Source organism: Heloderma suspectum, chromosome 5, assembly GCF_057233095.1.
Source record: "Heloderma suspectum isolate Gila_16-S chromosome 5, 16-S_ref, whole genome shotgun sequence".
Taxonomy (NCBI): Eukaryota; Metazoa; Chordata; class Lepidosauria; order Squamata; family Helodermatidae; genus Heloderma; species Heloderma suspectum.
This window is the reverse complement of record NC_139462.1, coordinates 18,797,030-18,821,471: the sequence shown is the minus strand read 5'-3', so window position 1 is coordinate 18,821,471 and position 24,442 is coordinate 18,797,030. Positions and strand designations below refer to the sequence as shown.

At 44.4% G+C, this 24,442-nt stretch overlaps 1 protein-coding gene across 7 annotated transcripts in view; it reads left to right on the top strand.

The window, feature by feature from the left end:
• The window catches only part of ANTXR2 (ANTXR cell adhesion molecule 2), a 187,591-nt gene that overhangs the window by 40,870 nt on the left and 122,279 nt on the right, over positions 1–24,442 (top strand). For all 7 annotated transcript variants that reach the window (XM_084855440.1, XM_084855444.1, XM_084855446.1 and 4 more), the window contains exons 8-9: positions 14,520–14,580; positions 18,876–18,971. In XM_084855440.1, the coding sequence (XP_084711566.1) occupies positions 14,520–14,580; positions 18,876–18,971 (157 nt within the window). The remainder of the gene's footprint in view (positions 1–14,519; positions 14,581–18,875; positions 18,972–24,442) is intronic.

Below are 24,442 nucleotides of genomic sequence, written 5' to 3'. Positions count from 1 at the left end.
CAGTGCTGAGTGAAAATTGCCCCCCCCCTTTAGTGGCCCCATTTGCAGGCCACAAAGGTGTGTTTGCCTGATTTCTCAGGGTTTCCCACATAAATCTGTGGTGTGGGGGCCCTAAACTCACTGCTCTCTGGAGCTCTCAGCAGCCACCATTTGCCCCCCCCTGCTTTTGACCCCTCCCATCTCTTGAAGATTGACAGGAGGGTTTGGCTGCCGCTTCATCTCCTGCATCTCCCAAATATGAGCCGAAGGTTTTCGTCTGAGAACATAGAGCTCAGCATTGGGGAAAATAATGTATGTTTCTGTTTTCTGTATTAGTGCTGCAAATGCTGCCTTCCTGTTGTCTTCTGGGCTCAATTCAAGGAACCATTTCCCCCCCTATAAAGTAGCATAAGGCTAACACCTGTGAGGCTGCCACCTTCCTTAGGTCCCCTTGCAGTAGCAACTGAGAGTATGAAGAATATAATCCGGGCACCATGTTCAATAAGCAACGGCATGAAGAGCAGCATCTTTGATTATTGTCTCTCAGTGGTGGCATATCCTCCGTGGCTTGCTATGGCCTTTAGCATCTGTCAGAGGCCTAGCCAGACCTTACATTCGAGCTGGGAATCTGGGTGAAATTTGGGTGACGATGGTCATTCTCTGGTCTAGATTTGTTGTGCGAGTACATCACTCCTTCTAATAATGAACTCAGATGGTGAGTGTCAACATGACTGAAGCCAAAATGGGACCAGTTTATCGGACTGGGTTGTAACTGCAGTTGTATGTGGTAGGTTTTGTTTTTATGTTGGTGTTTGTTGTTATTTAGGATGTTTGCTCCTGTTGCTGTTTTTACTGCTGCTGTTACCGTATCGGTTTTTATTATGTGAATTTTATTGTTGCGCTGTTTATTACTGTGTTGGTTTTTATTCTGTGAGTTTTATTGTTGTACACCGCTTTGGGAGGGCTCCTGCCCTGAAAGGCGGCCAATAAATATTTTAAATAAATAAATAAAGATAGTGAGAAACAAGAGGAAGATAGCTGCATACTTGAGGAAACCCTGAGGTTTGCAGAAGTGCAAAAAAAAAGAAAACCTGGGGTGGGGGTAAAAAATCCCAGTAATTTAATGAGAACTGAGTATTCTCAGTAGCAATGGAATGTTGAGTGTCAGTTGGATAAGGGCGGGGAGATGGAATGGACTGTCTTGGAGAATGCAGTGTGCCCGGCTGGAACCTGAAACCGAAGCACTCCTGTTGAAAGTTGAGGATACACTGCAACATTATGTTGCATGCCCTGCCTATTTTATTCTATTTTACCTGGAGTTCTGATATATGTGCAACATATTTTATTGTTTTAAACTGTTTTATTGTATGCTGTACATCGCCCAGAGTGGCTGGGTGACCAGCCAGATGGGCGATTAATAAATTTAATAATATAAATAAATATTTATTTATGTATTATACTTCTATGCTGCTCTTCCTCTGAGGTTCTCAGGGCAGCATAGAGCAACTTGCATATGGTTCCCAGAAGGTCTTCCATCCAGGCAGCCCCCACGGTCAGACCTGCTTAGCTTCATAGATGTAGAACAGTGTCTTTGAGCCTTCAGACCATTCTTTGGTCCATTTGCTCTTGCTGTGACCTGCTCTATCATTTTGGATAGCATGAGGCTGCATGTGTAAATACACAAATTATACACAATAATGTCGGAATCCTCCCCATCAGAAATGTATTATTTTGTGTGATCTGTGTTACCATTATTCATCATATTATTCAGCTCTTCTGCCAGTGGCATGTAAAAATTAATACCCAGCGGAAGTTTGCATAATGTTTGTGTTCATAGTAACCAAATAGAAAAATAATAACATCTGCATGAATATATTATGGGCTTTCCCCCGTTTGAGGAGTTTGCCAGTCTTGAATCAGTGTGTATAATGATAAAATGTTAATGTAGTGTGTGTGAGTCTGTGTGTGTGTGTGGTGTTGTTCCATTGTTTTATTGACCCAGGATTGTGCAGGGTAAATTTTGCAGTGAGTGCAAATGAAGTTGGCAAGCACAGCAGAGATAAGTGGAGTGCTGGCTTTGACATCTTTCTAATGCAGGGAAAGGAGTTAAGATTTACTGTAAATGTGACATGTGGATAGACTGTTGGGGTAGACTTTAGTGGCAGCGAGCTAGAACAGGGGTGGGTAGACATCAGGCAGGTGAGATCTACTTTGTTTTTTACTAGAACCTTAAGAGCCACCAAATGGAGCCAGATGCAAAATGGTAGCATGGCAGTTGGACGTACAAGCACAAATCTACCTTTGAGTTGTTACAGAAACAGCGTTTGTAATAGCTTCACATAGAAGGGAAAGGGGAGCCCTATTGTTGTTGTTGTTGTTGTTGACATTTCTTGGCTGCCTTTCATGACAAAAGCCCCCCCCCCCCGAGAGTTGGAAACCTCTGTTGATCTACTGCAAATCATCCAGTAATCTACCAGTACATTTGGATCTACCTGCTGCATTTGACATTGTGCAAGCACTGAGTCATTGCTGACTCCTAGAGGGACGCCGCTCTCGCCGGTGTTTTCATGGCAGACTATAGTAGGGTGGTTTGCCATTGCTTTCCCCAGTCGTGACTACCTTTCCCCCAGCAAGCTGGGTACTCATTTTACCAACCTCGGAAGGATGGAAGGCTGAGTCAACCCGAGCCAGCTACCTGGGACCCAGCTTCTGCTGGGATCGAACTCAGGTCATGGGGAGAGTTTCGGTTGCGATACTGCTGCCTACCACTCTGCGTCACATGAGGCTGACATTACAGTGAAATAATGACATTTGACATTACTTCACTGTATTCTTACTACAGTATTTATCAAATGTCTGTAGCAGGGGGGTCTGACTCAGTGGTAGAGCCCCTGCTTTGCATGCAGAAGGCCCCGGGTTCAATCCCAGGCATCTCCAGGTAGGGCTAGGAAGGACTCCTGCCTGAAACCCTGGAGAGCCACTGCTGCCAGTCAGTGTCCACAATACTGGGCTAGATGGACTAATGGTCTGCTGCAGTATAAGATAGTTTGCTGTATTTCTAAACTGTTGATACGTGGACCACTGTTGGTCCACTTCCTCCATTCAGATGGTCCGTGGAAAGCTTTCAGAATAGTCAAGGATATCTGTATTTGGATTTAGGTTTTCTGACAATGGAGATCAAAGCCATTTTGACCAGGAGCGGACTATCAAACAGGCTAAGAAAGCTCTTTCCTGGGACCTGTGATTTTCCAAATTGTTGTTGTTGTTTATTCGGTCAGTCACTTCCGACTCTTCGTGACTTTATGGACCAGCCCAAGCCAGAGCTTCCTGTCGGCCATCGCCACCCCCAGCTCCCCCAAAGTCGAGTCCGTCACCTCCAGAATATCATCCATCCACCTTGCCCTTGGTCGGCCCCTCTTCCTTTTGCCTTCCACTTCCCATAGCATCAGCATCTTCTCCAGGGTCTCCTGTCTTCTCATGATGTGGCCAAAGTACTTCAGTTTTGCCTTTAATATCATTCCCTCAAGTGAGCAGTCTGGCTTTATTTCCTGGAGGATGGACTGGTTTGATCTTCTGGCAGTCCAAGGCACTCTCAGAATTTTCCTCCAGCACCACAGTTCAAAAGCATCGATCTTACTTCGCTCAGCCTTCCATATGGTCCAGCTCTCGCAGCCATAGGTTACTACGGGGAATACCATTGCTTTAACTATGCGGACCTTTGTTGTCAGTGTGATGTCTCTGCTCTTCACTGTTTGATCAAGATTTGTCATTGCTCTCCTCCCAGGAGGTAAACATCTTCTGATTTCCTGGCTGCAGTCAGCGTCTGCAGTAATCTTGGCACCTAGAAAGACAAAATCTGTCACTGCCTCCATGTTTTCTCCCTCTATTTGCCAGTTCTCAATCAAGCTGGTTGCCATCATCTTGGTTTTTTTGAGGTTTAACTGCAACCCACTTTCTTCTTTCACCTTTGTCATGAGGTTCCTCAGCTCCTCCTCACTTTCAGCCATCAAAGTCGTATCATCTGCATATCGGAGATTGTTAATGTTTCTTCCAGCGATTTTAACTCCAGCCTTGGCTTCATCAAGCCCAGCACGTCGCATGATGTGTTCTGCATACAGGTTGAATAGGTAGGGTGAGAGTATACAGCCCTGCCATGCTCCTTTCCCAATCTTAAACCATTCCGTTGTTCCGTGGTCTGTTCTTACCGTTGCTACTTGGTCGTTATACAGATTCCTCAGGAGGCAGACCAGATGACTTGGTATCCCCATACCACCAAGAACTTGCCACAATTTGTGATGATCCACACAGTCAAAGGCTTTAGAATAGTCAATAAAACAGAAATAGATGTTTTTCTGAAACTCCCTGGCTTTCTCCATTATCCAGCGGATATTGGCCATTTGGTCTCTAGTTCCTCTGCCTTTTCTAAACCCAGCTTGCACATCTGGCAATTCTCGTTCCATGAATTGCTGGAGTCTACCTTGCAAGATCTTGAGCATTACCTTACTGACGTGAAATAAGTGCCACTGTTCGATAGTTTGAACATTCTTTGGTGCTTCCCTTTTTTGGTATGAGGATATAAGTTGATTTTTTCCAATCTGTTGGCCATTCTTGTGTTTTCCAAATTTGCTGGCATATGGCATGCATCACCTTGACAGCATCATCTTGCAAGATTTTAAACAGTTCAGCTGGGATACCATCATCTCCTGCTGCCTTGTTATTAGCAATGCTTCTTAAGGCCCATTCAACCACACTCTTCAATATGTCTGGCTCTAGCTGACTGACCACACCGTCAAATCTATCCCCAATGTTGTTATCCTTCCTATACAGATCTTCCTTATATTACTGCCACCTTTTCTTGATCTCTTCTGCTTCTGTTAGGTCCTTGCCATCTTTGTTTTTGATCATACCCATTTTTGCCTGGAATTTACCTCCGGTGTTTCTAATTTTCTGGAAGAGGTCTCTTGTCCTTCCTATTCTTCGAATACAGCCCAGCAATCCACTAATCCCCCCCCCCACCATTTGCCAAATTAGCCTTCTCAACAGCCTGGCCTTTTGGTGCTGGTTTTGATGTTGCCACTGGAGGACAATATATTTTAAAGCATGAGTTATCTATGTGTCTTGACTTATAGAGCAAAAAAAGTAGCTTATTAAGTGGTCCACTGAGACCCCAGTAATTCTCAAGTGGTCTATGAAAAAAAAAGTTTGAGAACTGCTGTCTTGTTTTTGCTGAAGGAAGAGCTGTAGTTCAGTGGTCGAGCAGACGCTTTGTGCCCAATAGATCCCAGGTTCAATCCCTGGCTAAAAATTTACTCCTGCCTTAGAACAGCTGGGACTGTTTAGCTTGGAAAAGAGGAGAGTAAGGGGAGACATGACAGAGGTGTACAAAATTATGCATGGTGTGGAGAAAGTGGATAGGGAGACATTTTTCCCTTTGCTTTGTTGTACCGTGGTTTGGTTACTTACGATGAGGTGCAAAGATCTGTATAGGATATTGAAACCCCACTGGGGACTCTTAGGGGCGAACTGCATGCTGGCTTAAATGAATGAACACATTTAGCAGGGCTGCTCTTCTTCTTAAAGTAGCAGCTGCTGTGGGGGGAGAGGGGAAACACAGAGGTCTTGGGATTTTAGCCCTTGCTTATTTGCTTGGGGACTGTGGCACAAAGGCAAAGGGTTAATCCCTATTCCTGCCTGCCATGGTTTTGATCCTGATTACCACCCATCAACCTACCCCACGGCTACTATTTTAACAAAAGCACTATTTTAACCCTCTTATGGCCCCTTATTTATTAGATAATGCATTTAATGTAACATGTAGTTCAGCCACCAGTCTGGCTTCTGAGATTTTGCTTCGGATTGCCGACCTGCTTTCAGTCCTTATTTTGCAACCAGGTGGCTAGAAACTTTCTTTAAAAAAGAAAGAAAGAAATGAAAGCTAAGCTTCTTGGACAACTCTGGGGAGGGACCATAGTTTGGTAGGAGAGCATATGCTTTGCTTTCACAAGGTTCTGGGTTCAGTCAGTTCAAAGGATCAGGTATCAGATGAAGGGAAGGATGCATTGTCTGTAGTCTTGGAATGCTGCTGCCCGGCAGGGTAGACCAGGGGTGCACAACTGTTTTGGCCCTGAGGGCTGCATTGGGTGGAACTGGGTGCTGCACATGGCCATGTGCATACATAACGCATGTGCTTGCACATGAAACACATGCAAATACACATTCAAGCCTGGGGTTCCTCTTGCTAGCATTAGCAAGAGAATCGTTTCCTTTATTTCTTATCTCTCATCAAAGATCAGAGATAAGGAAGGAATTATTTTGCTGGTTTTAGCATGGGAAATCCCAGGCAGTACCACCGCAGTTTTTTCGGCAGCAGAAACAGATGCCAGAAATAGCTTGGTGGGCTGCATGTGTTCCGTGGACCACACATTTTGCCCCCCAGGAGTAGGTGATACATAGCTAGACAGATAAATGGTGTGACCTAGGATAAGGCTGTTTCCTTTGAATCTGGATTGTGCACCAGTACTGCATTTTGTACTTTTTTCTGTACTCCCGTGGAATCGCAACACATATATAGCCCTGAATGTTTCCTTTTTACGAAGGGACAAGCATGATGGCACATGGGATTCTAAACATGGACTAGGTTTGTACATTCACATTGGGCAGTATCTCGTGTTTGTCCTACTCAGAGTAGACCCACTGAAATGAATGGAAATTAAGTTAGTTGTGACTAACCTGTCCCATTCATTTAAATTGGTCTACTCTAAGTAGGACTAACATTGGATACTACCCAGAGTGATAAATCAGTAGTATGGCCAAGCACTGAATATTACTTTTCTTTATAGATTTGTTTAGTAAACTCTTATGGCTGCAATACAATGCACGGTTATGCTACAGTGGAATTTATGCAGCTGAACAGTATGCAGTGTTAGAGCTAGTAGGAGCCTCCCCCCGCCCCCGTTAATCCATGATGAAGACAAATATGGATGGTGCATATTAGGAAGAGATCTCTGGTGAACAGAACCCACTAGAGATATTGTAAGTCCCATAGTTTTTAAGGTGGTGATGTTCTGAGTATTTCACATGTGCCTTGGATATTGTTAAAGAGCTTTTAATTTAGCAATTACTCCAACAGTGCCTGTCTTTCTAATTATTAAAGAATTGCCCTACTGCATTTATGGTCTTCATTGGATTAAATTGATCTGAAAAGTGATACTTGGTTGGGGAAAAAAAGATCCAGCTGTTCTGAAGGCCTGCCCAGAATCCTGAACCCTGTGTGCCATTTTGCGGGAGGAACAGATGCCAGGAGAGTTATGATTTATGGTAGTAGCGGCTGCCAAAATCTTTTGAACTGCATACTAGGGCTAAGCGAAATCAAATGATGCTGTGAAATGAATTGACGCTTAGCATATTTTGCTAATTGTCAATGTATAGTGTGTGTTGATCAAAAAGTCACTCATCCTGGATAGATTCCTTTATTTCTGGCCCTCTCACCCCTGGTTCTGAGTTGGGAATGCATTCAAACAGGAGGGTTGCCAGACTTTCCCCATAGCCCATTTTGCTACATAGACGAAGCTGCTAGAAGGAAAGTGTTGCTTGGACCTCCTATGCGCTAACCCAAAAGTGTGTGTGTGTGTGATATAACCGTTACATTTTATTCAGCTCAAACTAGAAAGAACACTTCAGGAGTGTTTAAAACACATCACACCCATTACACTCAGTAATCCTTACAGCCACCTTGTAAGGTAGGTCAATGTTATCATTAATTTGATGATCTAATCTGAGTTCAGATTTGCAACTTTGCAAGCCAGTGGGTCAGAGGGTAAAACATGAGCAAGGTAAAAGACCACAGAAACAAATCAATTACTTTATTGATACACAATGACTGAAAATAGCATGGTCTTCATATAGAAGATAATATTAAAAAGTTGTAGGATTATTGATGATTATGAATGGTCAGGAAATGGTATAAGATAGCAGTCAGTAAAACAATATACATGGTTAAAGAACGGCATAAGAATGCTTAGAATGTCATTGACAAAGCAATCCAACAATGGAGTTTACAATCAATCAATCACTCAATCAGTCAGTCGAACTCTAACTTTTTTACCCTGACTGAAGATTTGACCTCTTTCTATTAACTCCATCCAGTCCACCTAGTTTTCAAAAAGTATTTCTAAGTTTCTTAGAGACTTTGCATAAAGTCCTGTTTACCCAACTAGTGTAGCGAGGGCAAAGGATTTAGGTATCTCCAGCCTAGCAGCACCAGAGAAGGGACGGATAGAATTAGAAGTGCAACAACTGTAGCAGTGACAGTAGCAATAGCAGCAACATTTGAACTCAAATTAGACTACCAAATTAACAGTTATTATCCCCATATTGCAGATGTGGGAGCAGAGGCTGAGAGAGTCAGTGACTCATTGTCCCATAGGCCATCCAGAGAATTCAGTGCTCAGGTGAGACTGGAGACTTCACTGCTCACGCTGCTAGTCTTGACACTGCTTCAGCCGTGTCGCTGGTGTAGGTGATACTGACGTATGATTATTGATTATCTGGAGTGCCCACAGGGCATGGGAGACCAGACTGAAAATGGAAGAGAGGGAAAAGGAACAAGTGATCTCTTTCTGTAGTGTGGTGGTAAAACACAAGTTCGATCTCTGGAACTGTCCAGTTGGAGGACCTTGGTTGGTGACTGAGATCCCGGAGAGATGTGGCTAGTCAGAGTTGGCTTCAAGGGGCTATATCAGGGTTGTCGACCTCAGGCACATGAGCCAAAACCATTCCCTCCATGGGTTTTCTGTACAGCCACATCCCCTTTCCCCTAACTGCTGATTGTTCGGTGGTTTCCTGGCTTTTGCACAGTTTCCCCTCATTCTAAAAGATTGAAATGCTTCTCCTGAGTCTTAGTTACTAACTGTAATTGTTACAGAATCTTACTGTCAAAGTAAAAATGATGGAGGAAAGAAATATTGTACTTAAAACCACAAGAAAGTAGATGTTTGAGAGAGAATACTTGCCAAACCTCTCTGGTTGACATAGTTGCTAGGGCTTCTTCCAGATGCTTTAAATAATAATTGGCTTGTGAACTTTTGTTGGATGTCCAGTGTCCCTGAAGAAACCAAACGGTTCTTCTTTGTACAGCTGGCTATAAGTGGAGCACAAAGCTAAAAAAAGGTTTTAAGGGGTTAAGAAAGGGTATAAATCTGAGGCTGAGCAAGGTTTGGAACTCAGATTTCCATCCAGGATTCCATCCATTACACCAGCTTCTCCCATTCTGGTACCCTCCAGATGTGTTGGACTACATTGGCCATGCTACCTGGGGATGATAGAAGTTGCAGTCCAACACATCAGGAGGGCATCGCATTGGGGAAGGCTGCACTATACCATGCGAGTTCTTGATTACAAAGCTCAGTTTTTTTTGTGTTTTTTTTAAATGCCTTTCTGGGAGTATGGCTGGCAATCTGGAAATCTTTAGGAAGTGGGGCCTCTTCTGTGCAAAGACAAAAAAAGGTCCTATATTTGGTGCAAAGCACAGGAATTTTTTTTAAAAAATGACATCAGTTCTTTCACTCTCTCTACACTGGCCCATCAAGGAAGTTTACTGTTGTGCTTAGATTTATGATACTTTGTAAGAGGGCTTTGCGGTCCTGTGATGGCCTTATATAGTAACTATTTTAGCATTCATTTCTGTGTGGTGGGCAAACTTTGCATGCTTTCATTGCTGTCTGGCAAGTGTCAGGGATAGTATTTCAGACAAGCGGTGGCCTTTTCACAAGATGTTTCCAAACTTATTACTCAGGAGGGCTGAACTTCACTTATAGACAGGCAGATGAATGCACCTTCCCCTGCAAAATGAAGAGGTTGGGGCAGCATCATGTGTCACAGTCTTTGGGGTGTATCCCCATCTTACATGCCAAAAATGTAACATCTGGTCTTCTAAAATATGTTTTCTTCTTTGCAACACTTAAAGGCACAGGAGCTCTCTCAGAGTCTAGACCTGACAAATGTATGCCCCATTGACCCCATAATCTCTGAGCCTTTTCCTCTGTCTGTTCTGCCTGCCCTTCCATGAGTTCCACTTATATCACTCCACTGTTTAGACTGCCCCTTTCTTTCAGCTCTCCTGCCTCTGGATACTCTGGGTGCTTCCAGACAGAGAGGCTCCTAGCCCTATCAATCAAAAGGTATTGTGCATCTGTTCTGTCTTTTCTTCCTTAATGGATATTTTTTTCTGGTAAGAAAAAAGTGGGAAGAAGCTGTGGGAAAAACACAGGAGGGCTACAAATTGAAGAGGTTGCCATCTGGATTCTCTGTAAAATTCAACGAATGAGACAGGGTGATTGCATGATAAAAGCCTTATCTGGAAGCGCTCTCTGCCTCTTACGATGTGTTTCTTCCTGGGATCTCTGCAGTTGACTTTCCATGCCCTGCCACACACAACTCCTTGCATAGGGCCTGTGTGAGATGTTAATCTCCAGTTGAATTGACAACTCTCCCTTCTCACAGAAGATGGGCTGTTTAACATTTTGTTGTTGACAGCTTTGTTCCCTGAGCTGTTGAATTGTTTGTGGACATTCAGTAATATTACATCACTTTGACCCATCTATGTCAGAGGTTTTATGCCAGAAGTGCAGGAGGCAACACTTTTTAAGTTGCAGCATGCAATACAGCAAGTGTCCATTTGAGGAGTGGTGCTTAAGACCTGTTGTTTCCCCTCTCTCATCCTGACAGAAGTCCAACTTCCTTTCACTGGTATCATCTTGGCTCCCAGATATTGCTAACTGGATAGTGCAAAAGCTTCAGTTAGCCTAAACTCCAGTAAGACTCATGTGAATACATTAAAAACACACACACACACTTATATCTTTCCTACGTCTGTAAGTACGTGGATGTTTACGAAGGAGATTGAAATATGGAGGGGGAGAGAAATGTTGTAATTGTGATTTGTACCAAACTTCTCATGACTGCAACAGGAATTACCAACAAGCAGAGTGAAGTAATGCACATGAAAATTAAAGTGCCATTATTCTGTAGATTTCCCTATAGGAACTCAGTGTCTGCTTCTAGCTTGTTTTCATCTGTACACTAAAATTATTTTAATCAGCAAGGATAAGTGGTTGACGATTATGGAGCATTGAAGGCTAGGGTATGCCTGGGAACCTACTCTTAAGTCAGTCCTTGCTCTTTGCCTTCCTTTGAAAATACAGAACAAGTATCTTGGGAGCCATTTATTACATCCCAGAGTTAACTGATCATGAACTCACTTCAACCTCTGATTGCTGTGAATCATAGGCTGAAATCAGTTACAAGAAAATAAAGGTTGCATTCAAGGACACCACTGAGATGGGGTCTAAACCTCCTTTCTGCCCCTGGTGACCCCAGCCATTGATAAACAAGCGTATTTCTGTGTGCATAGCTCCACCCCTCTATCTGCATATATACTTGGAGACCTGTGAAAAACCAATGCCTATAGAGCAGAATGTGCACACACCATTGCTCTCCATCTGACATCCCTTAATTTAAATCTCCTGGTTGTCCCAAATAGCTATGTTCTTTCAGTCTGGCTGTGGACACCGTTATGTTTATACAGCACCATTGGTGTATCTCACTTCACAGCATAACTAAAACCAAACAGGTCTCCCTCTTCGTTGCAAGACGAGGAGATTGCAGTCTAAAGTGGCCTTCCCCAACCGGGGGCTCTCCATCGGTCTTGGACTACAGTGCCTATCACCCCTGCCCACCATGGGCATGGTGGCTATGGATGATGGGAGCTGTAGTGCAAGACCACTGTAGGGCACTGTATGTGGGAAGGTTGGCCTAAAGTTTGACAATGAGAAGTGTGAACAGAAATGGGGGGAGGAAGGAGCAACAAGTACAACAGAAGGGCATGCATGAGCACATCCAGTGGACGTGCATTCAGTGGTGTGATTGGGGAATGGAGACCGAAGAGTTAAGTAAGTAAGGCCTTTGCAGAAAAGGTGAGTTTTGAGGGGAGGGGAAGGAGGTGATACCATGCAGGTGTCCAGAAAGGGAGTTCCAGCCCCCGCGCCCTGGAGAAAAGCAGTATGATTTTTCTTCATATTTGTTAGGCCTTGGGGAAGCTTCCAAGACCGATGACAGCCTGGGGTCCAGTTTTGGCACAGGCTGATCTAGGAATGTATGGATTTTGTTAAATCTGTGTTTTGCAGATTGTCAGGTGACTTTTGTTCCGTTATCTGCTCGTTGGTGGAATCTGATTTTTTTAATTTTTTTTTTTACCAGAATCGCATTCTATTTCTGCTAATGCACATTAGATCTAATATGCACTTGTGCACTTGCGCAAATGTACGAATGTATATTAGCGAAAGGTGAATCAGTGTGAATGCGCACCAATGAATACACATTTGCACAAATGCACGTTAGCATTAACGCACACCATCACTAATACACTAGTGCGCATTAGCACTAATGTGAATTAGTGCACATCCCACCCCAAAGTGAAAAACTAGTCTGCAAGTCTGCAGGATCCACATGACTTGGGAAAAGCCGGTCCGCTGTGGAATCTGCAGGTCGGATTCTTGGAAATCTGAACTCATTTGAGTCCATTGCAGATTTTTCCAACATCCCTAGGCTGATCAAGGTCAAAAAGACCAGAGGCATGGTTAAAGACTGGCTGGATGTCGGGTTCTGGACCAAGAAAACAAGTGGGATGTGTTTAGATGGAGGAACCAAGCTTGGGGCAATAGTTATATAGAGCCAGCTAAGCCCCCATTGGTTCCTTAAGTCAGGGTGGTGTAGTGGTTTTTCTGAAGTGGTAGTTTCTGAACTGTCTTTAAAGGCAGCTTCATGTAGAGCACGTTACAATAGTCCAGCTTGGATGTGCATGGATAACTGAAGCAAGCTACCCAATGTGGTGTTGTGGTTAGAGTATTGGACTGGGACTCAGGAGATCCAAATTCTAGTCCCCGCTTGGCCATGAAGCTCACAGGGTGTCTTTGGGCCAGTCACTGACTCTTAGCCTAACCCACTTCACAGGGTTGTTGTGAGGATAAAATGGAGAGGAAAGGGATTCAGACCATATCATACGCCCTGGGTTCCTTGCAAGAGGGAAAAAGGTTGGATATAGATAGAATAATAAGCAAATAATAAACATATAAAACATCATCTGTTGTGGTCGGATGATAAGGAACTGTATCTTGTTTGGGGATTGTGTGGGTGGCGCTGCCGTTTTCTGTGACTTGAGTGCATTTTTCTCAGCTGCACCCCATTCCCTCTTTCTTGGTTTCATCCTTATGGACTGGATAGACAATAAGGAGTCCATGAAGATGTGTGGCCAAATATGTGGTAGAATGTGTGTTAAGTTGCTTGTCCTTGCGGACTTGCTGTCTGTTTTCTGGAGCTGCGGCTATGCACAGAGAATTATGCCAGGTCTCTCCTAGCTGCATTGGCTGCTTGTCAGCTTTGTTTCCAAGCACCTTCTAAGGGCTGATATTGACCTATAATACCCAAGATGACGGGGAATGATAGGAGTTGTAGTCCAACACATCAGGAGGGTACCAGGTTGGGAAATACTGCTTTGGGGATTAACGTCACCCATATAATCTCCACCCCCACCCCCCGCTCCCTAGCGTTGGTCTGATTTTAACTAACTCTATCTCTCAGGAGGCTCCTCTGTTTCTTTTTGTATTGATCTTCAGACATTTAGTGAAGACCATCTTCTTTTGATGGGCCTTCATTATTGATTAGCTGTCCCTCTTGATCAGTAGTTGGGTTGAGGCTCCTGGTTTGCTCTATTTGTTCTGTCGCTCTGCTGAGTTTTTCAGGGTGGTGGTGGATTTTTTTGCGGGGGGATGGGGGACGGTTGTTTCATACTTGTTTATTTAATTTTATGTAACTTTTATTATATTTTTATTGCTGGGTGCGTGTGCCACCTTGAGTGTCCTTTGGGTGGAATAATGACATATACATTTAAATATCAACACATGAAGTAGTAGTATAAAATATTCAACCCCCCTTTAAATGAAATAAATCAATAGTGTAAAATATTCAGCGTCCCATTTAAATGAAGTAAATCAATAGAAGCCAGTGTGCATTTTGCTAAGGATGTGAAAGTGTAGAACAAGAGTTATGAGGCTGAGCCTCAGCCTGTTGTTGTTGTTGTTATTATTAATTTAAAGCCAATAAATTAAAAAATATGGAAGGTCATCAATTTCTACCCAAGTTTGTGCTGCTGATTTCAGAGATCTTGAGATCGGGTCTTTGGTGAGACAATTTGGGCAGCACATTCATTCTGAATCATGGGAGTCATTGGGAAATAAATCAGAGAAGGTCATCCAAGGCAAAACCACATTTGGAATCTGCCATGATATCCAGATTTGCTAATCCATACTGAATGACTATGAAGCTATTCTCCAGACAGAGCCATTCCATGACCACCTTTTCCCAGGCCAGGTATGGCTGTTGATGGTCACTTGGTAGAGGTGCTTAGTTGCAATTACTCCATTTTGCCTTGACAGATCTTGTAACTTTTTTTAATAAAAAAAAAATCTTCCCACTTCCCCAAACAGATTTTGAAGCAGTCATGCACAGAAATTTTATCTCTGGAGCCCTCGAGCGTCTGTGTAGGAGGTGAGTTTGCTGGGACTGGAAAGCAATGTGCAAATATTGACTATCCTGCTGTTACTTCCTTGGGCAAAATGCGTAACTCAGAGTTCCATATGCTGAGTAGGAAGATGTGAATTAAAGGTGCTTCCCTTCCTTCTCCAGTTTGCCAAAGTCTACATTACAAATTTAAAGCTGTCATGGTTTCCTTCAAAGAACCCCAGGAGTGGTAGGTTTATGAAGGGGTTATGTTTTGTTTATCACATTGGCATCCTGCTTTTCTTCTGGGGAGCTCACAGGCTAGCCCCACAACAACCCTGTGAAGTAGGGTTAGGCTAAATCACTTCACATTGGCCATCCGGTGAACTTCTCAGCTGAGCCAGGATTTGGCACTGAGTTGCGGTGTGCATAAATTTTAATATAGCTGCGTTGATTTTAGAGAAAAACATAATGGGATGGATTCTATGAACTGCAGACAGACTTCAGCTCATGAAACAGGGGTTTACTGTCTCCTTTCTCCTGCTTCAGCCCCTTGTGCTCCTCAAAAAGTTTCTCTGGGGACCCTCCTGAATGATGTATGAGAATGGTGAACAACTTCAGGCCCAGGGGGCAAATCTGGCCCCAATCCAGCCCTTTAGGGTTCCCCAGAAGGCAATGTCAACTTCCCCTGGCCTGACCCTCTTTCCCCCGACCCCAATTGTTTGGTGGTTTCCTGGGTTTGATGCAGTTTCTCCCTCATTCTAAAAGGTTGAAATGCCTCTCCTATGGCTTAGTTACTGGCCATCAGAACTAGTGCTGCGCCGAAAATTTTGATGCTTCCATTTTCGGCATTTTGTGGGTGGGTGAGTGGAAAATGAAAACTCTGGAGAAAGAGGCTGGGGGAGGTGAAAATTTCAGAGAATTTTCTCCCTGGGGACAGGGACAGAGTTTTCACATACCTTTTTAAGTGTAGGCAATTCCTGAAGGGTCTTCTTTCTATTTTTTATTTTTGTAGAAACACCCCCTGCACTTGCAGGAGTCCAGGCTTCTTCTCCAGCCTGGCAGCTCTTCCTGAACTCCCAGGAGGCCAGGTGACTTTGCCCTCACCAGTAGGCATTGAGGAAGAATTCTGGGCTGGAGCAGAGTCCTGGGTTCCTGCAAGTGCAGGGGGTGTTTTTTTTTAAAGTAGAAAATAGACAGAAGGGCCCTCAAGAATCTCCTACACTTAAAAAAAAAGTATGTGGAAACCTTGTCCCCCTCCCCAAGGTGAAGATTCTCTGAAATTCTCCCTCTCCCTCTCCTTGCGAAAGAGGCAGAAAAAACAATGCCTCTTTTGCAGGGAGATAAAAAGTTCCTGAAAATAGGGGACAGGATTTGGCACAGCACTAGTCAGAACTTTAAGCTGAAATATGCTGGTATTTTTGTCCGCTCCACTTTCTCCTTCAGCCCCACCTACCAGGGGAATGCGGCCCTGGAGAGCTCCTCTGAAATGGAATTCTGCCTTCAGGCTGAAAGAGGTTCAGCATCCCTGGTCTGGGATGTCGCATGGGGAAGAGGTCTTCAGAAATCAGAGCTCCTGTTATGTGAACGCAGATGCCCTTGGCTTGCTCTAGGGTGCAGTTGGATCCTAGCCATTATTGTGCAACAAAAGGGGTTGTTTCCAATATTAGTCCAACTTAGAGGAGACCCACTGCAATTAATGGGATGTAACACTGGATACACCCCTTCATGGATCACTGCCTTGTTGTGGCGAAGGGGCTTGCGTAACTCAGTGAAGCCATAAGCTATGCCGTGCAGGGCCACCCAAGACGGACAGGTCATGGCAGAGAGTTCTGACAAAATGTGGTCCACTGGAGAAGGAAATGGCAACCCACTCCAGTATTCTTGCCAAGAAAACCCCATGGAATGTATCACAAGGCTAAAAGATATGACGCCGGAAGATGAGCCCCTCAGGTCGGAAGGTGTCCAATATACTACTGGGGAAGAGCAGAGGGTATTTCCAAGTAGCGCCAGAAAGAGTGAAGCGGCTGGGCCAAAGCCGAAAGGACACTCAGCTGTGGATGTGTCTGGTGGTGAAAAGAAAATCCGATGCTGTAAAGAACAATATTGTTTAGGAACCTGGAATGTAAGATGCTGGGAAAGACTGAAGGCAAAAGGAGAAGGGGATGGCAGAGGATGAGATGGCTAGATAGCATCACCGATGCAATGAATATGAACTTGAGCACACTCCGGGAGAGAGCAGAGGACAGGAAGGCCTGGCGTGCTACAGTCCATGGGGTCACGAAGAGTCGGACACGACTGAACAACAACAACAACAACAACACTGGAGACAACCCAATGTCTTAAAATTCAGTTTATTTCACTATGGGTCTGGACATTTTCCATCTTGTCTGTGCTTACCGTGAAACAATAGGAATGAGGGTGAAATTGGGGAATTTGTCAGAGGGACTTGATTCTTAAGAGGTACTGGTAAATGTCAAAAGTGGTTGTGCCACAAGGTGTGGTTTGGAGACTGATGCCTTGACACATATTGTCCTTTACAGCCAATGAAAGTGAAATCTAGATATTGGCAAAATACCCCATTTGCCTTGAATGATATCTGTCAGAAATGATGGTCATTATGGGATATCTACTAGTGTTTCCTTTCCCAATGACTGTTGAGTGTGAAGATGACATTGGTTAGTTTTCCAAAGCTACTTGTCAAGGCTACAGAGGTACAGTATACAGCTATCTCCATTTTGCAAACCCCATTTGCAGCTAGTCAGTTGGGTTGGCTGTTTCGGAGTGGTGATGTTGCAGGTGGCTTGAATTGATTTGCCCAGTTTGGGTCTGAGGGCTGCGCTTACTAGAGCCAGGTCCTTCTTTATTTTCGTTTCTTTCTCAAAACTTGAAAAAGGCCTTGCTTATAAGCAGTAGGCATGATGTTCCTCTCCCCCCTTCCATGTTCAAATTGAAAGCCAGGGCCGTGTCCCCTCAGGCCTTTCTCAGGGCCAAAACAGACTTTACTTTAAATCTGTGTCTAACAGCTAGGTCTTTTTCATTTTTAATTTAGAGTAGATGGAGGACCCACAATCTGGATTGGGACCCTAGTGTGTGTGTGGGGGTTAAGAGCCAGATTGTCTATCTGCACCTACCCTAGAGTAAAAATAAAAAGAAGACATAGCTGCTAGACACACATTTAAAGTAATGTGTGTTTTGGCCCTTAGCATTCACTCTCAGCATTCTAGGAGTGGGAGAAAAATGGTGGAAGGCAGAGCTCTTATTTTAAACCCGGGGGTTGTGGGGGAGAGGAGGGGAAGCCTCCCCCCAGTCGACATTTTCACAGATGTCCACTTTTACAACTTAAAAAAAGAGAGAGAAATGAAAGAAGCTCTTGTAAGTACAACCTCCGACCCAGACTGGATGAACCAGTTCAGCTCCCCAAATTGTCCCCGGTGCTGTTTGGGGAGAAATAGTGGGGGGCAAACCCTGACATCTGGCAAAAGTATGGCACTCCTAGTTGACAGTGGGATGTACCAGTCAACCTCAAGCACCACCCCAGCTGGTTTATCAGCAAGTGTTGGAACTTCCTAACATTTACTACTGCCCTCCTAAAATCATAGGAATTAATAGTCAATGTGCACTGAGTTCCTGACTGTCAAGGGCTCCTTGGAGGCCTCTCTCAGTCTAAGTAGCCAAGTCCAGACACAGACAAAGGGATTCCTTTCAAAGCTTTATTCTTCTTTTACAACTTAACAACTCTACCGTTAGCAACTAGATCTGAGCAGCAGAGTACCTATGCCCTAAGTTGGAACAGTTGGTCCCCATTTGAAAGGGAATTACTGGCAGACCCCTGAACTTAAGGACTAGGGAGAGTCCCTCCCCTTTTCCCTTGGATCCTCTGGGAGCAGCCGTTGTTTGCGCGCCAGCCGGGCACTACGCCTCCTTTCTGCGCCCTCCATTTGGTGCTGCTCTCTGTGTCGGCGTCGCGCGTCCACCAAGTCTGCTACCCGCACTCTGTCACTCCCTGGACTGCTATCTAAGCTAGGAATGCTGGTGGGAGGAAACTCCGTCAGCTGTGGGCCCTGGGAAAGAGGAGCGCGCTCCCCTCCCAGGAGCGACTGCTCTTCCTCAGAATCAGAACTACTCTGGGATTCTATGGGCTCAGTGTCCACCCTGACACTGACTTTTATTACAAATCAGATGGCAAGCCAGTGATGAAACACCCACTTCCCACTGGTATGATAGATTTCATTTTGGAAGTTACAAACGGATTTAACCTCCATCATTTGTGACGTCAGAAACTCTGTCCTTTGCCCTCCTCTCCATCAGTTCTCATAGTCTGTCTGTCTCTTTGCTTTCAGAGGAGTTTCAAGTTGTTCTAACAGGAAGGGGATTCAAGCTGGGAAGGACACAAGACAGTATCGTCTGTACTTTTGAAGTAAATGGAACTCAAATTAGTAAGTATCTGTGAAAAACATAAAACAGTATTGTGCAATTGAACTGTGATGTCGGAAATGCTTTCCTCTGCCCTCCTCCCCACCAATTCTCATAGTTATAAGTCAGGTTATTTATATACTGCATTTTCCACAATACATTGTGCTCAAAGCAGTCTACACAAAACAAACAAATCCAATAGTCATAATTATAATACATTATACACTCAATTGTAGTTCATTTAAAACTCATCAGAATTTAAATGCTCATGTATCCGGTGTCCTAAATAAACATGCATTTGGAACCTGGTGGGGGGAAATGCCATTGGGTTGGGGATTTGGAACAGAGAAACAGCAGGTGGGAAGGGTTAGATCCCCCCCACTACCATTTCTCTGCTCTAAATATCCTTCTCCCAAACCTGATGTTTATTTAAAAAAATAGTTGAGGTTCAGTTACAGCTGTTTGCATGTGATACATAGTTAACTCCTAAGCTCAGGGTTTGACTTGATCTTTAGGGATCTGATGGTAGTAACACCTGTGCTGTAAAACTACAGACTGATTATTGCAGTTGTGGGCAACTTGTGGCCCTCCAGATGTTGTGGCCTACAACTGCCATTGGTTCTAACCAGCATAGCTAGGTTTATAACCCTGGATTATTGTTCGTGGTATTGGTCCCTCTTGCCACTGGGATGGATCTCCCCTACGAAATGACAATAAAAGAGCAATGCAGCTGCTTTCCCCTCCATTTCTTTAGTTGAGTTTCCCCCACTAATCCACCAAAATAGGTTATAGGATTTATTTACATTTTCCTTAGGGTAGACGGAGACTTCCATGCAATTGCATTTGTATCCATCCATCCCTAGTCTTGTTTGCCTCACCTTGCCTCACCTCAGTGTTGATATTTAGATTATACTCTCCTTGGGTCAGGAACTTGATTTGTTTCTTATGTCACTCTGTATTAATATTTCTAATGCAGCATCCACGCATGTAGCACTTTAAAGAGTAACATAAGCAACAAGTCAAGTTCCTGATCAAAGGATAGTATAATCTAAATGTCAGCATAGGAACCTACTACTACTACTATTATTCATCTAGCACTTTTGGTGTGCATGTTGCTTAATATTGCTTACTGAACACGTGAAGGTTTCTTGTACTGAGCCAACCCTTGGTCTGTCTAGTGCTGGGGCCAGGAACCTGCCTCCCAAGGCCTAATTTAATGTGGGGCCCAGTATCATCTGCATCTTTGGACACCGTGGGCCCGTTCTTGCTATCTGGCCTGCTCCTCAGGGAATCACTCCTCCGATGTCCACGCTGGCTGGGGATGATGAGACTTTTCATATACCACATCTGGAAGGCACCAGGTTGAAGACGCAGGAGTGGGGAACCTCTTTCGGTCCAAGGGCCAAATTCAATGTCAGAGAAGCTCTCAGGGGCTGCATTCCAGTGGTGGGTGGGGCCAAAGGCAAAAGGGGAGGAGCCAATATACCAAAAATATCAGCATGTTTTAGCTTAAAGCTCTTACTGCCAGTAAATGGGCCTTAGGAGAGGCATTTCAACCTTTTAGAATGGGGAAAAAACTGTATAACAGCTGGGAAACCACCAAACAGTTGGTGGCCAGAGGTAAATGGGTGGGGCCAGGGGAAGGGACGTGGCCATCTGGGGAACCTCGGAGGGCTGAATTTGGCCCATGGGCCTGTGGCTTCTCAGCCCTACTCTAAAACATAGTAAATTGGACAGTATTGAAGGGAGATAAAGCACTGTGCTAAGTGGACAATTGGTCTGGGAGTTTAAGTTCTGCTTATTTGTTTTGCAGGATGTAGATTCTGTGTATGTGCGGTTTTTTTATTACTATTTTGAAATCTTGGATTTGGCTGCCCCCCCCTTCTGAGAAAAAAGAATGATTGCCAAATGGTGGAAAGGAAATTTGCCAAAGATAACAGCAGAAGACCAACCTTCCTCCCCTCACCACTCTCTAAAATGAGGGCATTTAAGACAAAAGCATATGGGCATATGCTAACCCACTCTGTCACTGCTAGAGGCAGATCTGGAACTACCTGTCAGTGCAAAATGTACTGTGTACAAGAGGAAATGTTCATCTTCCGTGGGAACAATGACTCTGGTCTTATACCCTATGGGTAAGATAGACCTGAACGGCCAGGGTCCTTAAAGCAGGGAGGCAGCTGGAAATTTAGACTTTGTATTTAATATATCTGTGATCTACTGTGGGACAGTGGGAAGAGAGATGGGAGACTTCTCATTGCAAAGGGAAGGAGACTCGAGCCCCTGTCACCTGCTGGAGGACCACGTCCTGTTGGGAAGCTGCAGGATTACTAGCAAGGGGAGATCGGATGGGCTGGGCCCCAACTGGAGTTGATTGCTTGCAGTTCATCTCCGATTACGGCATTCTTGAACTGATAACTTCCCTCTACATTTTCCCTCCACACCCCTTTTATATCTAGATTCGGCAGGGCTTGTAACTTCGTTTGGTCTTAGGTACAGTGTCTATTATAGGCGCAATACTAGGTTTTTTTTCCTTAAAAATGAAAGCTTAAATTCTCAGAATACTGAATTCTGCCTTACCAGGTTGTGCAACTTTGTGATGCAATCTCAGAATACGCATAGCCCTGCTTTTGAGGACTCAAGTTTTCCATGCACTGGTTTTTCACATATTTCCAACAACTGTGAAGAAATCCAGCATTCTAGTAACTATAATACTCAAGGGCAGGCCCAAAGCTTTCCAAATAAAAGATATGATTCTTAAAACAGGAATTCTTCTACCACTATCCTTACTATTATGGCTACTACTAAACGTGATTAGGCCACATCACACATGATGTGTTGTTTTTTTTTAAGTGTGCATCTAAAGATGAAACACTTTAGATGGAAAGTGTGTGGCCACTGTAAAAAAAGTCTAAGTCCCTGTTAGGCATACTTAGAAAAGGAATTGAGAATAAAGCTGCCAATACCAAACTGCCTTTATACATATCTATGGTGTGACCACACTTAGAATACTGTGTACAGTTCTGGTTGCTGTACCTAAAAAAAGATATTGTAGAGCTGGAAAAAGTGCAGAAAAGGGCAACTAAAACGATCGAGGGGCTGGAGCATCTCCCCTATGAGGGAAGGTTACAACAGCTGGGATTGTTTAGCTTGGAAAAATGGAGGGGAAGGGGAGACATGATAGAGGTCTATAAAATTATGCATAGTGTGGAGAATGTGGATAGAATCATAGAAGAGTAGGGTTGGAAGGGTCCTATAAGAACATTGAGTCCAACCCCCATTTTTCTCCCTCTCTCAAAATACTAGAACCTGGGGTCACCCTATGAAGCTGACTGGTGGGAGATTCAGGACAGATAAAAGGAAGGACTTCTTCACACAGTGCAGAGTTAAACTATGGAACTCGCTACCACAAGACATAGTGATGATCACCAATTTGGATGGCTTTAAAAGGGGATTGGACAAATTCCTGGAGGAGAAGGCTATCAATGGCTGCTAGTCCTGATGGCTATGTGCTACCTTCAGTATGAGAGGCAGTATGCCTGTGTACACCAGTTGCTGGGAACATGGGCAGGAGGGAGCTGTTGCGCTCATGTCCTGCTTGTGGGCTTCTCATAGGCGGCTGTTTCTGATCCAGCATGGCTCTTCTTACGTTCTTAAAGAGACAAATGTTTGTGTGGAAATACACCTGCATTATACGGGTATGCTAATCAGAGAGCTGGGAGGGGCTCCAGAATCTTGCTGATAGTATTTTCAGGCCTGGTTTTGGAACGGAAACTGCCTTGGTTGCCCTGTGAGATGACCTCTGCCGGGAAAGGGACAGGAGGAGCGCGACCCTGTTGATTCTCCTGGACCTCTCAGCGGCTTTCGATACCATCGACCATGGTATCCTTCTGGATAGGTTGTCTGGGTTAGGAGTTGGAGGCACTGCACTACAGTGGTTCCGCTCCTACTTGGATGGCCGATTCCAGAAGGTGGTGCTGGGGGATTATTGCTCTGTGCCATGGCAATTGTGCCATGGGGTTCCACAGGGCTCTATTCTATCCCCCATGCTGTTTAACATCTACATGAAACCGCTGGGGGAGGTTATCCGGAGGTGTGGGCTGAGGTGCCATCAATATGCAGATGACACCCAGCTCTACCTCTCTTTCTCATCAAACCCAGGTGAGGCAGTGGCTGTTCTGAATCAGTGCCTGGGCACGGTAATGGACTGGATGAGGGCTAATAAACTGAAACTCAATCCAGACAAGACGGAGGTACTGTTAGTGGGTGGTTCGTCTGCCCGGCTAGGTGATATTCAACCTGTTCTGGAGGGGGTTGCACTCCCCCAAAGGATCAGGTTCGTAGTTTGGGGGTGCTCTTGGATCCAGAACTGTCACTTGAGGCACAGGTGAACTCAGTGGCATGGAGCACTTTTTATCAGCTTAGGCTGGTATACCAACTATGCCCTTATCTGGACAGAGATAGCCTAGCTGCAGTTATCCATGCTCTGATAACTTCTCGTCTGGATTACTGCAATGCGTTATACATGGGGCTGCCTTTGAAAACGGTCCGGAAACTTCAGCTGGTCCAAAATAGGGCAGCAAGATTGTTAACAGGGACTGTCCTGCGAGCTCATATTACGCCAGTACTTTTCCAGCTGCACTGGCTGCCAGTCCATTTCCAGGCCCGATTCAAAGTGCTAGTGTTAACATTCAAAGCCCTTAACGGCTTGGGGCCAGGTTACCTGAAGGATCGCCTCCTCCCATATGTGCCTGCCCGGACCTTAAGATCATCGTCAGCGGCCCTTCTCCATGAGCCCCTGCCAAAGGAAGTGAGGCGGGTGGCTACTAGGAGGAGGGCTTTTTCTGCTGTGGCACCCCGGCTCTGGAATGAGCTCCCTAGTGAGGTTCGCCTGGCGCCTACATTGTATTCCTTTCGGCGCCAGGTGAAGACCTTTTTATTTTCCCAGGCATTTTAGCATTTTAGCTTTCTAAATTTTTATCTTTGCTGTTTTAAATCTGTATTTTAAACTCCTGCACTGCTGCTAGGTTTTATTGTGGTTGTATTGTTATATTGTGGTTTTAATGTTCTATATATTTTAAATTGTTTTATTGTGTGTTGTTTGTTTTTAATTTTTGTGAACCGCCCAGAGAGCTTCGGCTATTGGGCGGTATAGAAATGAAATAAATAAATAAATAAACAAACAAATATTTTTGCGAAATCTGTGTGGAGTAATGTGTGAACATGGGTTTGCTGCCATGTAATGTATGGAGCGGCCCTAACAGGGTGCTTGGTGTTGTAGGGAACACGGGTATGACACGGCCCCTTTCTAAAGTGTTTACAGTAGAAAGCATATCCAGGATATCCAGGTTATGTTTTGTGCAGCATCACTTTGCTTTACTTGTCATGTTTATTTCTTTGTGTTACTTTGTTTCTGCTTCTGGGTTAATCTATTGCATTATGCTTTGGATATCTTGGGCTGTGTCTTAGCAGGGTTCATTGGGCTGTCTCTCAG